This window comes from Lonchura striata, chromosome 6 (genome assembly GCF_046129695.1).
Source record: "Lonchura striata isolate bLonStr1 chromosome 6, bLonStr1.mat, whole genome shotgun sequence".
Taxonomy (NCBI): Eukaryota; Metazoa; Chordata; class Aves; order Passeriformes; family Estrildidae; genus Lonchura; species Lonchura striata.
The window spans coordinates 59,865,147-59,879,019 of record NC_134608.1 but is presented as its reverse complement, the minus strand read 5'-3'; the positions used below and the strand labels follow the sequence as shown (position 1 = coordinate 59,879,019).

General features: G+C 41.9%; 1 protein-coding gene across 3 annotated transcripts in view; it reads left to right on the top strand.

Moving 5' to 3' along the window:
* HIPK3 (homeodomain interacting protein kinase 3) overlaps positions 1-11,291 on the top strand; it is a 68,657-nt gene extending 57,366 nt beyond the window's left edge. For 2 of the 3 annotated variants that reach the window (XM_021527593.3, XM_021527594.2), the window contains exons 10-16: positions 145-272; positions 378-539; positions 1,482-1,766; positions 3,451-3,591; positions 5,025-5,260; positions 5,524-5,648; positions 7,291-11,291. In XM_021527593.3, coding sequence (XP_021383268.1) covers positions 145-272; positions 378-539; positions 1,482-1,766; positions 3,451-3,591; positions 5,025-5,260; positions 5,524-5,648; positions 7,291-7,758 — 1,545 coding nt within the window. In that variant the 3' untranslated portion in view covers positions 7,759-11,291. The remainder of the gene's footprint in view (positions 1-144; positions 273-377; positions 540-1,481; positions 1,767-3,450; positions 3,592-5,024; positions 5,261-5,523; positions 5,649-7,290) is intronic. The other variant, XM_021527592.3, reaches the window with a different exon arrangement.
* The last annotated feature ends 2,582 nt before the right edge of the window (positions 11,292-13,873 follow it).

Sequence of the window (13,873 nt, the reverse complement as noted above, 5' to 3'; positions counted from 1 at the left end):
AGCAAAACTCTTACTTATTTAAGTAGTGAATGTTTTGAAATGCAGAGTTCTGTCGCAGTCCCTCTCCTGGTCTGTGCTGAACTCCAAGCAGTGAGTGTAACTCCAGGGAATTGCCTGGGCCATAAAACCTCCTGTGCTTCCCAGCAGGCGTGGTCCAACCAGACACAGCAGATCCTGGTTCCTGCATGGCAGCAGGTAGCACCAGTGGCAGCTCCAGCCACATCTCTGACCTCTGATCCTGTGGCTGGCCCACAGAGGCTTGGAGACTGGGGGTGAGTCCTGCTTTTGTGCCACACCTCAGGGGCTGTGATTTCACAAGGGCTGGGGGTGCTGCAGAGAGCGACCTGCAGTATAAACCTGCCTTTCCTTTTCCTCAGGAAGATGATTACCCAGGGCACCCACTACAGCTCAATGATACCACAGCCTCTTTTAACACATCAGATAACCTTGTCTGCCCCTCAGCCAATTAGTGTGGGCATTGCACACGTTGTCTGGCCTCAGCCTGCAGCTACCAAGAGGAACAAACTGTGCCAGAACAGGTGGGTAGAATATTTCTGAGACGGAACACTCAAAGACAGCATAGCTGTTATTGTTGTTTTGTGGGCAAGGGAACAACTTGCAGAAGTGACATCTTTGTTGGACACAATTCCTCTCAGACATTCTTTTAGAAGAATGTGTCCTTTCTCTTTAGGTTTTCAATGTTATTTTGATAGTAGACTAGATGGAGCAATACTTGCAATACTAACTAGTTTCAATTCTTTTTTTATTAGTCTGCGCCTGTCATGGCAGAATGTTGTCTTTACAGGCTTTGAAAGGTATAAGAATGTCCTGAGGTAGCTCTAATGAGATATTCCTAAGTTTATGTGAGGGAGGATATATCAGGTTTAGACAACTGAAAATAAAGAGAGGCTGTATAACAGGGTTGCTGTGTGCCTTGCAGTCATCTTTCACTGATAGCCAAAAATACTTCAGCTGCTTGCTGAAGAAAATATGCCCCAGTGCCATGCAAAGTAGTGGCAAAGGTGTGGGATGCTCCTTAAGGGGGAAAGTATGGGTTGTGTGGGCAGTGTCATCAGTCTTATATTAAGCAAGGGTTCATCTGGAGGCTACCAACTTGTGTTTTAAAGAAGAATCTTTGCAGGAAATCTGTCTGGATTTTGTTTGCTTGTTTTTCACCAAAATGGGATTTTCATTTGTTTTTACCTTTATGAGAACATGGGATTTTCAGTATACTGTATTTGATGTTGATGTCTTTGATATTACATACTTGGTATCTTTTTTTTCTGAAACTATCCATGCCAAGTATTTTTGCTTGTGTTTACTGTACTGTGTTTTTCTAAATTGGTGGCTTAGCCTACATTGCCTGCTTGTTTTCTAAATTGGTGGTTTAGGCTACATTGCTTGCTTTGGTTTTGTTGAAAACACCACAGTTTTCACAGGTGGAGATTCACTAAACTCCGAACGATGCGTTTCCTCCACAGGAGCAACATGCTACAAAACACCAATATCCAAAATTCAGCCTTTATCTCTCCAAAGATCCTCAACCTGAAGGCTGTCAAGAGAATAAGCTGTATAGAAGCACAGGACAATCTCAACTCGGAGGGGCGGGAGGGCGGCTGCTGCGAGGCCTCGGTCAGGCTGGCCCCTGGCCCCGGCAGCCCCCGGGCGCTGCTCCTGGCCGGCTCCCCCAGCCCCGCCGTCAGCGTCATCACCATCAGCAGTGACACCGACGAGGACGACGTGGCACGGACACACTCGCTGAGGGAGTGAGCATCTGCCTTGGTTCTTGTTGGGCTGTGCTTAAATACAGCTGGCTTAGCCATGCCTCAGGTTTAGCTTTTCTGCTTTTCGCATTCAGTGCTGCTTTAGGGGGTGGGTCTGGCGTCACATGAGGGGATGCTGAGCTCTGCACAGAGCAGGGACACAAAACAATTCCTGCTCCAGCTGGGCACCAAGGACAAATGATCCAAATCTCAGCCCAGGAGCACAAACAGCGTGGGCTGGAGAGAGAAAAACAAGCAGGATGGGGCTGCCTGGGCTGAAGCTGGAATGGGACAATGAACTCCAAGGTGCCAATGGAGCAGAACTGATCCCAGGGAGAGTCCCGGGAGCGCTCGTGCATTTTGGGACCATTTTGGGTCATTTGGGTGCAGCCCTGGCTGGGCTCTGGTGCTGCCCAAGGTGGATCCATGGAGGAGATCCTTTGAATAAATCCCTGCTTTATTCCTTAGCTCCGTCCAGCCACTCTTCTAACTCAGCCTTCCCAAGGCATCATGAGCACCCATGCCTTCAGGTTTGGATTTCATAGTTTCCAGATTTTGTAACTCTGAACTTCATATGGAGTGTTAGCGAGTTCTCTTCACAGTCTGGTCAGACAGAACAATCCTTTCCAGCCCAAGGACACCATTGCAGCTTCAGGCCCAAAAAGTGTAAACAGCAGTGAATTGAGGAGAGCAGATTGAGAGGATTGGACTTCATAACCTGAAGCAGTAATTGGAGAATTAACCCCAGTATGGAAATTGACCAAAACTTACAAAAATGTGAAAACTCCTGACCAGTCATCCGTCCTGGGTCCATCTTGGGTGTAGCCCTGGCTGGGCTCTTGTGCTGCCCAAGGTGGATCCTGTGAAGGCCTTTCAATAGATCCCTACTTTATTCTTTAACTCTGTCTAGCCTCTGTTCCAGGTAGCCTCTGTAGGCATCAGCACAGTTAACGAATCTGAGTTTAAAAACGACAAACATTGTGCTCCTAATCAAATTTTAGCAGGAAGTTAACTCTGTACCACTGTTATTGAAAGGGAACAGCACTGTCAAAAATCTACCTCATCAATCTGTGTGTGTGTTATGCCTTTTAAAACCGTAGGTTTTTTAGGGTTTTTAAAATAATGTCATGCCCTTTTTATTTGTTGAAGAACAATATTCTTGCTGTATTTACTCAATGTTACCAATCTAGCAGTAGCATCCAGTAGATGCTATTACATACCTGTGGGTAGAAAATACTTCCCTAACAGTGTGAAAAGGTGAACCTTTGGGTGCAAAAGCAGGTGCTGGGTGTTGTCCCCCAGTGGAGTTTTCTTTCACAGAGCCATCACTGATGCATGCAAGGCTTAAAAGTTTAATGTTTGGACTTCATTTTTACTTGTAATAGTTCTGAGCTGGAGTAGCATGTATTTTAAATCTAAGCTTTGTCAAAAGTTTCAGGGCTCTGAACTGCTGTAGTAGAACACTTTAATCTACTTGTTTTAGTATTGATTCAGTAAAAAAAAATCCATTTAGTAGGTTTCAAAAAAGAACACCATAAAGGTTTAAAACCTGATGTAAAAGAAGCAAGGAATTGGATGTTAATTTACATTTAAGGGGCCTTTTGTAATAAGGGACCCTTTTTTATCCCACAGTTGCACCTAGATGAGTGGTGAATGGTGTGTTTGCTGACTGTGTTTTTGTGTGCAGGTGTAAAGGGAGCTTGGAGTGTGAGGCCTGCCAGAACACCCTGAACATTGACCGTGTGTGCTCCCTGAGCAGCCCCGACAGCACGCTCAGCACCAGCTCCTCGGAGCAGTCCAGCCCCTCTCCTTGCAAGAGATCCAGCAGGTGAAAACTCAGGCTCTTGCAGCAAAAAGAAAGATACTAGTATACAGCAGGCCCCATTGATACTAAAAAATGCACAAGTTTTGTTACGTTGCCAGCTGGTGAGGGTAAATGATCTGTTTAAAAATTGATTTACTGGCCTACAGTTGCACAGCACAGGCTGCTCTGTTCTCATTCCTAACAGATCTGTCTTGCTGCAGTGGAAGCTTTCAGAATACTGAATGAATGGTGCTCACACAGAAAATATAAACACGTTGCATGCAGCTTCTTTGGAATAAAAATCTCGAGTTGCAAGATTAAATAATCCTAAGTAGTATGTGGCAGATTTGGTTACCACATATTTTTTAATGTTTTCAGCCTTTGGTTTTCCCATTGTGTATCTTATAATCGTTAATGATATTGATGCCTTTTTTCTTCTATTAAATGTAAGGCTCACTTAGGTGAACAGTGTTGCTTTGAACAGATTTTAAATATTTTTATCTTTACTGTCGCATGTCTGGCTTTAGCCGTCAGCAGTTTCATTGTGCAAAATGAATTCTAATTAAGGTCATAACGGAAAAAAATATTTGTTTAAAATAATTAAAGATTCTATCAGAGCATATATTGGCAAGGAGGTGGAACATTGGGTCTGCACCAGACTTGTCAGTCTGCATCAGTCTTACTGGTTGGTAGTTAACATTGTCAGTCCTTTGATATTCTGTAATATCAAAACACTCAAAAATTCAGATAAGTTTTTATAAAGACCTACTTGATTTTATATTTTCTTTGAATTGTAAGCAGCTGACCTGTAGTTTGATTCCTGTTGGTAATTCAACTTTGTCAATAGCAGAGGAGTGTGTTGGATTCTGGTTTCAGTAGCATTCTACTTATATTAAGTCAATATAATTAGCAACTTGAATCAAAAGTTAATAATACAGAAGTACAATTAATTGCTCAGGAGATGTCACATTATCACTGTTTGTTACTTGAAAAACCTACTCGTAATTACCCAATTCTGTTGGTTAAATCTGCAGACTTTTGTGCTGGCCCTCCTAATGTCAAAGTACTTTTCACAAAAAAGTTAATTTTCTTAAGTAGTTTTATTTGTATTGTCCTATTTTAAACAACATGCAATAAGGACATGTTACGTGAGCTGTAAAAATCACTAAAGGACTTGACCATATCTTCAGGCATTAGTAAACTCACTGCTGTTTCTTGTATGCTTTAAGTTAAGCATGTATTCCATCAATTTTAAATATTAAGAAGCTATCTCTTTTCTTTGAGCCTTGCAATTTATGGGTAGGATGAATTTGAATATATGTGCTTATCTAATTACAATCATTTTTATCCACATTTGAGTAATTTCACTTCTATAAATTTAATGTGTTCATTTAATAAAATATACCTCTATCATAAAAATCTCTTTGCTTAATTGCAATACTTTTATTTTGTGACAGTATGTCAGATGAAGAGCAGGAAAGTGGATGTGATACGGTGGATGGTTCCCCAAGCTCAGACTCCTCAGGACACGACAGCCCCTTTGTGGAAAATGGCTTTGTAGACAATAACAATAAAAATAAGGAAGCAAGAGCCTCAGTTAACCCTGAAACCAAATCAACTGTTTGCACAGTAGTGGTACCACCCATTAGACTTGAAAACAGGTTACATCTTGAGGAACAGATGGTGAATACAGGTAAGTTAGTTCAGGTGTTTTTCTGTGCCAGTAGATGAGAACAGAAGTTTCAGTATTTATTCAATATATATGCATGAAGATTTTGACCTACCCATACAACTGCTGATCTGTAGTAACCACTCCTAAACAGTGCTAGGGTTTGACTTTAATTGGTGTATTGTATTATTATTTCTCCCTGCATGCTTAAGCAAATGAAGCCTTGTCTAACTTTTGCCAGAATAGTGACAACAGAAGCATAACATTGTTTGTTTTTTTCTTGGAAGATGCTCCGTGCCAGCCACTGAGAAAGGGTCGGTCTGTCCTGGGGAGAATAAACCAGTCTGTGGTGGGGAGCCGTCAGCAGAAACTGACATCAGCATTCCATCAGCACCATGGAAACTTCAGTCAGGTACGTGCACTCACCTCCAACGAGCTCCAAACGCGGAGTTGGAGAAGTTGAGTTCCAAACTGAATGCTCACAGTCTCAGTTGCAGTCTGTGGCAGCTGCAGGTTTTCAGCAGCTTGATTAAAGAAGTGTTCAAATATTGAAAAACAGATTTCGACTTACTAAGTCGTGTCTTTCATTTTGGGTCATTTTTGTAAAACAGCTGACTCTATTTTAAAAAAATAACAGAAAAGCCACACTGGGAAAATTGTCAATGCATGCACAATATCAAAACGCGAGACAAAAAGAAAAATATGTTAGCATTTATTATTCCTACATCCAAATGCTAAACTACTCATAGTGTGCAGTTAAAATCTGCAGCTGTATCTCAGTGTTGTTCTGTCAGTAGTGTGCATGAAAATCTTTTAGTTTGAGTAGCCAGAGGTGAGATAGAGCTCAGCGAATCCAACTATTTCATCTGTTTCTTACATTTACTGCCAGGTAATGAAGCTAGAGGGGAGATGAGACTGTGATTGTAGTTCCATCCAATGTTAGAAGATACCTAAAGCTAATTTAAAAGCTACTTTTATCATTGCCCAACAACACAGCAAATGTGTCTGCTGTGGCTGAGGACTGAAGTGAACACATGACATCAAGCTTAAGCCCCTTTTAATTAATTAATCTTGGAGCTGTAGCTGCAATGAGCTTTTGGTTAGATAGCTGGAGGTGCATTAATGTTACAGCAGTACCTGTTTGTGTAAGTCTTACGGAGAGACTGTGAATATTGTCAGTTAAATGCTAAATGAAAGCATGCTATATGTAGATAAGAGGATTTAGCAATAATGAGTTGAATAGTTTAGATTGAAAGAAACATTTGGGTGGGTGACACGGTCTCCCTTTCTGCATGATTATGCAAAAGGATTGGTTTAATTAATTCTAAGCAAACCTTAATGTGATCAGCATGGTATTAATTTTTAATCTCTTCAGTGTCTGCAGCTCCTCAGCCTCTTGGCAGAAAGCGTAGAATGTTATTTTCATTACAAAAATTTATGCTGATCATTCCTTCCTTGGTAGATGCCCTGTGTAGTTTGAAGTCTCCATCATTTAATGGGAGTAATTGATTTTTAGTCTTTGCTCTTTATAACTGTTAATGATTGCCACATCTTCCTGTGATCATAGACCTAGACTTCTGTTTGCCTAGTTGTCTCAGATATTTTTCAATCCGTTTATTATTTTTTCTGCTCTCCTCTAAAATTTCTCTCCTATTTGTCCTCTTTGTGCCTCATTATGGTGCCCAAACTGAATGCAGCACTTCCAATTGATGCCAAGCCAGTGCTGAGTAGAGTGGAATAAGCACCTTGCTCATGTGATACATGGTATTTCTGTTAAAACAGCCCAGCATGGCATTTTATCCTTTTTTTTTCCCCCCCCTTTGCAAGAGCATTAAAATAACTTGTGTTCCGTTTTCCATCTCTTATTGTCTGTGCTGCTACCTAAATAGCTAATGTATCTCTTTTTTTGTTCTGTCGAAGCATTTAACAGTCCCTGTCTCTATATTCCTCCCGATTTTAAGTTGACTAGTTTTAGTGCATTCTCCTCCATTTTTCCCACTCTCTTTGCTCGGGGGATCGCTAAGCCCTGCCCGTTTCTGTGTGTGTGTGGCCAGGTCCAGCACTTGGAGTGGAACGGGAACTTCGCCCCGCGCAGGCAGCAGCATCAGCAGCATCAGCAGCAGCATCAGCAGCAGCATCAGCAGCAGCAGCCTTTCCTCGCGGGCCCCGCGTTCTCCCTGCCGCAGGGCAGCCCCAGCCACCTGCCGGGGGGCTCGCAGCTGGGCGGGCAGCCCGCCATCCTGCCCTTCGCCTCGCCGGCGCCGCCCGTGCCGCACCTGCTGGCCTCGCCCTGCGCCTCCAGAGCTCTGCTGCAGCGCCCGGCCTTCGGCCTGGGCCCCGCCGGCGGCGTGGTGCGCCAGCTGCCCGTGGGCATCGACCCCCGCCTGCTGCCCTCCCCCTGCGTGCACCAGACTCAGTACAAAGCCCTCTTCCCGCCCCACTCGTACGTCGCCGCCTCGCCCGCCGCCTACGCGGGCTTCCCGCTGAGCCCCAGCAAACTCAGCCAGTTCCCCTTCATGTGAGAGCGCGCCGCGCACGGCGCGGGGGCTCGCTCCCAGGGGAAACGTGGCGTTGGTTGCGTATTAGCCATGGCACAACAGGAAAATTATTTTTTTGAATCGTGTAGACTTGGGTGCAATTTAAACAACTCTGAGCTTTAAAAAAAAAAAAAAACAAACTCACTTTTAATGTGTTTTGCACATTTGGTATAACTTGTCTTTGGTCATGTTATCTTCTTATATAGTAACTTTAGACAGGTGACTTATGGGAGCAGAAATCTGGTTTTGCTCCTGCTATTTTTTATAAAATTGCCTTCTAACTAGTGCAAGACACGTCTACATTTGGGAAGCCATTCAGTGTACAGAACTAGAGCAACAGATGCACATGTGTCAGCAGTATGGTGTAGGAGTAACTCGTTTGTGTTGCGTATCTCGGTGTTTAAATGTTGAGTCACTTATCTAAGAGTTGAGCTGTTGTTCTTCACATTGCATGTGTCTTTTGCATGGGCAAAGAAAAGGCCTAAACATTGCTCTTAAATGTTGTTGTCCTAATAATCTCAGCTGCATTGTAAACTGTTCCCACACATAGTGCCTTAAATATTTGAGGTTGTTAATGTTATTACTTATATATAAATGTTGAGGACTGCAGCACTTAAAAATTCAGATCTGCTGATTTTTTGATAGTGTAATGCTCATTTTGGGTTTTGTGTGGTATTATTTTAGTATTTGGGTGTATTTTCCTGATTGAGAAGGCAGCATGTTTTGCTGTAGCTGAATTTTGCTGTCTTTTTTTTTCCCCCCCAGAATGACCTAGCTTCAAGACAGGACTTTAGTAGTACTTAAGGAAAGTTGATTCAGTAGCTATTGAGTAGTGACACGCGAGACAGTATTTCATACTGGCAAATAGAACTGCAATACGACCTAAGTAGTTTATTTAAAAGTGTTTGTCTAATTGGATATAATAAAATGTTTAGAGGTGAGGTAGGCATGACTGACTAGCTAATGAAAGGAGAAGCCAAGTGCTCATTGATCCATGATATGGTTTAATCTTAGCTTGAGCAAACCATGCAGTATTTAATAACTAGTAGCAGAATATTTACTGTTGAAGCTTGAAAAAGATGTGAGTTCTTTGTGTGCAATCTTTCATTTATGCATGGGAGAGATTTTAGTCTTTTTACATGAATAGTATTTGTTTTAGCCTGTTGTGGGTGTTTGCTTATTTAATACATTCCGTCAGGGACGTAAATTACATGCTTTTTGCATTATTTTTTTTTTTTTCTCCTTAGGAAGTGTGTCTTTTCGTTTTTTGTTTTGTTCAAATGAAGTTGCTTTTGCAGCACCAAAGACTTAATCATCCATTTCCTATAAAAGGTAGCTACTTTTTCATAGACCTCAAGTATACTGTAGTGTAGAGATGGGATTTATGGAAGGTATTAAGCTGAGGCTGTGTTTTAGCTTATGGGCAAGTAATAAATTGTATCATTTATCTTGAATGTATCATAGATAAGCTGCTATATAATGATTGCCACTTCAGATAGCTGTGAAATTAGGTGATTAACTAGTTCTTTCTTAGCCTTCTAATTTCTGTACAAGTCTAATTACATGAAATAGAAGCTGGGTTTTGGGTTTGTTTTTTTTTTTAATTTTTATTTTGTTTTCATGTTTGAAGTGTTGTAACTACTATACTGTAAATGATGGAAGATGATTGCATATGTTTTTTTGGGGTGTGTTATTTGCATCAGTATTTTATCTCCATTAACTTTGAGCTCATCACTGCATATAAGTGGATGTATTAATGTAACTTAATTTTTTTATGTTTTCATATTGGCATTGTGTAGACACTTAAGAAGCTGCATCTTGCGGGCTTGACTTAACTTTTTTAAAAACAAAATCTGGAATACAATCCTTGCAATGTTGACTGGAATAAGAGTGCAAAGCATTTGAGTTTTAACTCTGTCAATAAGCTAATAACTGGTAATCTTTTTCTTTACTCCACTAACACAAGCAGTGTTTTATTTAATGAATGTCTGAATGAAATAAATGTGCCTGCATTTGATTTATTTTTTAAGTAATAACTAATATACAACAGTATTAGAACATAAAAAAAAATACCAGCAGTACATTTTTAATCACACTGAAAATGAAGAAACCTAACTTTTCCCAAAAGTTTCAATGTTTTTAGTAATCTATGCATTTTGTACAAATGTGTGTGTATATAAAGTATACATTAGCAACTAGGAGTATCCTGATGAATTTGAAATCTTACCAACACGCTTGTAAAGCCTAAACATGGGGAGTCAAATTGGATGTCCACCTTTACCACTTCAAACTCATGCTGTTTTCTGTCCCATTTTTGGTGCTCACTCCATTGCAGGCAATGGACACACCAAGAACCACCAATGCAAACGGAGCACATCGACTTTTGTATTGTGGCAACAACAACAATAACAACCAAAAAAACAAAAACCTGCTTTTTTTTTTTCCTTTTTTTTTCTTTTTTTTTTTTCTTTTTCTCCTGGGGCCATGGGGATCATCATGGGTCTGATGTATTTTCTGTAATTTCTTTTTCCTGTGCTTAAGGTTTGGAGCTGACGTGCTTGTTCAATTGGCACGGTTCTCTGTGTATCACCACAGTACCCTGCCCTATGCAGGGAAGGGTTGCTGGAAATGTGCCCCAAATTAGATCTGCTGCTCTTTCTTTTGTATTGTAATCTTAGAAATGTCTGCATTTCAAAGAATGAAATATTTGGGATCCTGTCACAGCTTAAATTCAACACACCAGGTGACTTTTCCCCCTCCTCCTGCAATATACTCAGAGAGAACAGACTCTTGTCCCTGCAAGTGTCTGGGGCCCATCTGCAGAAGAAAAGGCTTTCAGGGTGAGGGCCTTTTCTGTGAAAAAAGTCATCCTCTGATAAGCATTTTTACACAATACCATTTTAATGCCTTTTTTAAATAAAACACTGCATGACTACGGAATTGCATATCTGCATATTACTTTAATTTGCAAGGTTTTATATGAATTTCTTGTGTTCAGTTTTTAACTTCAGGGTGTTTTATTGGTCAAATATGCTACTGTATTAACTCCTGTTTTTGTTTTGTTTTAATTTTTAAATTTTCTGTTTTTACTGCTAATTAACGTGGTTTGTGTTAAGTAAAAGTTAAATCACACTGCAAGCTGTAGGAAGACTTGTTCTAGAAACACCCAGTGATAGAGACTTGATGAATAAGGTTGAACTGTTACTGTTTAACAATTTGTAGACTTGTGGCTTTTTTTTTGCTTTGGATTTCTCTGCTACACTAGTTCGCCATGTAGCAATTGCACTGTGCAATATTACAATATGAGGACTGGGAAAATTTTTTATGGATGTAATGTCTCTTACAGTTTGCGATAGTATTTCTTTCTAGTTCTCAGTGATTTAAATGTGACCAAGCCTTCTGTACTTTGTCACAAAAAGCGGGTTTTCCAGGTGACTATTTTGGTGAGTGTCAAAATAAGAATTTATGGTGTATTACTGTCAAGATTCACTTTGAATTAAAATATATATTGCAGCAGATGATTTCTGGTGGCTTTTATTTTTTGCTGTGTTACATGAAGGCAAAGATGGTGAAAATTCACTGAGCGGGCTCTAAATTCTGATGTAATCATTCAACTGAGCTTCTTTCTGAAATTTTAAATTTTGCTAGCTTTCAAGGCTTGCTTCAGAGGGTCTTGAGAAGCTATCTTTAGTGCAGCCACAGCTCGAAGGCTCTTTGTTCTGGATGTCCCACTTTTACAACCTCAGATGAAGGTGATCTGGCCCAGACAGCAGCAGACACCTCGCTGCTGCTGAGCTTTGTGCCAAGCTGGTGGCAACTGCAGCCTGGCCAGCAGGAAGGTGCTGCTGCTGCTGCCACAGATGGCCCCACATGGTCAGTGGCACCAGATGGCCACCTGCTATGGACCAGGCATCCGTGGAAGGCACATTTGGCCGTGCTTTTGTCAGCCAAATGTGCTCACTCTGCCGTGGGTTTGCAGTGCTGACTAAACCTGGTGGTTGGGTGCACGCAGGTGTTTGTGGGGGGGATGGTTTCTGTGCCTAGCTCTGCGTTTTAGGGTCAGTCTGAAAAGAAATGTAAAAGGCTGACAGGACAGTGCAGTAAATTTTTGATACCACAATATTTCCGAGTTGACAGAAAGCTTTAAATTGCTAAATGTAAGGATCAGATCCTGGTAAAGTCTGATAAGGATCAGATCTGTCGCTGTGCTCGCTCTGCAGTGTAATTGGTCACAGTGTCTGCAAAGCTTTTCCTGCAGCTCTGTGCCTCAGGTGATGTGTAAACACCTCTGTCCAAATTCTGCAGACACCTGTGGCTTCGAAAGCTCCTTCCTTTCCCTTCTTTACGGCTAGCTTTGTGTATTGTTGACTTTTAAATGCATATTGGTATCTAGATCCCATTTTTCCCATAGCAAATAGGGCCACTGGCTCGGTGCATTTCACACTCTCACTTTGGCAACATCTAACAAACAAGGAAAGGCAGCCTGAGCCTTTCCAAGTGAATACTCTGCCTGTGAAGTATTTTCTGTTCTTGCTTTCTGTTAGTAATGCTGTACAACTGTCCCCTATGTTTTTTCCCATCCTCTGGACAGGCAGATACTTGTAAGTCATCTTGCTCTTTTATTGTCTTTAGGATGACAAACAGTAGTTTAAAATTTGGTATTTTCCCTGTCACTAAATGCAAAGTACAGGTTGGTACTGCAATTAAGGTGGCAAATTCATTCAAGGAAAAGCTTCCAGAATCAATGGGGCTGTCACATGCTGCAGATCTGCAGCAGGACAAAGGGGCTCAGGGTGAGGCTGTGTTGTCTCAGGGAATTAGCCTGGGTTTTCAGCTGGACAGATGATCAGTCTCTGGGAGGCAATGGAGAAGCTGCTGTTTGGTACAGCTCACAAAGCAGTGCTGGTGATGGTGGTGGAGTCGCACTCATCCCTGCAGCTCATGCACACTGAGCCCAGCTCCTGCCGGGGACAGAGGCAGCACTTTGGGGTGGGACTTTTGGGAGGGCTGTGGGCAGTGCTGCTCCCCACTAGAGAGCTGCAGCTTCCCTGCAGGCCCTTGGTGTTCAGCAGGTGCTGTCTGGAGCAGTGCAGGGCTCTGGAAGCACCAAGGAAAGGCTGCAGCCCCTCCTGCCTCTCCCCACACTGTGACTGTGACTGTCCTGCTGTGCAGGAAGGCTTATTAAGTCACGGGTAAGGTTTGACGGTGATTAATGTTAATTATATCTTCCTGCCTTCCACCTGTAGGAAGGAAGTTGCATTTTCTCTCTCAGGAGGGGTGGGTTTCTGCTCTAAGCGAGTTCAGATAATTCTACCTGCCCTTGTCCTGGGGAACAGCACTGAGTATTCTTTGTTAGAGTGATGAAGCTCTGTGCTGATGAAGCTTTATGCAAATATGCATTTGGATGTATTCTTCTCCTTAGACCCTGAAATGGCAGGTTGGGAGCACCTACAGCCTGGTGGCAGAGGTGCCTGGTGGCTGGACTCCATTCTGTGGTTGTGTTTGGGGAGTGAGATTTTCATGAAAATGAGAAACACCAACTGTTCTGCTGCAAAGAAGTACCATGACTTGTCACCAGCTTCACACAGAAGTCACTGCCTGGCCACAGTCACTTCTCATCCATGAATTAAATCCTCATCTTATGGGTTCCCTCATAAAAAGAAGACTCGGGGTAGGTCTACTGCAAGCAAAGCAGTTTTGGATCTGGTAAAAAAAAAAAACAAACAACCCAACCCAAACAGGACTAGAAAAGCTAAGTTTAGGACGTAGCTAACTACAGTTGTTTGGTAAGACCCCAGTGATTTTTCACTAGCTGTAAAAGATCCAATCCTCATTCTGGAAAATACACGTTTTTAAAATCCTTTGAAATAACAAGTCAATCTGCTCCTTGTATTTTCTACATAATACATGCATACACACTGTAATGGAAAATTAAGAGAAAACCATAATGCTTAAGAGCTAGACTGAAAAAAGTGCTGTCCAGATTAACTTATTGATGGCTGTATTACAAAGTCGAGTTATGTCAAAACCCAGAAAAATAGGAAAACGATGAAATGAGGTTTGTGCGGGGCTCCCTGAAGGTGCCAGCAGAGGGCCCCGC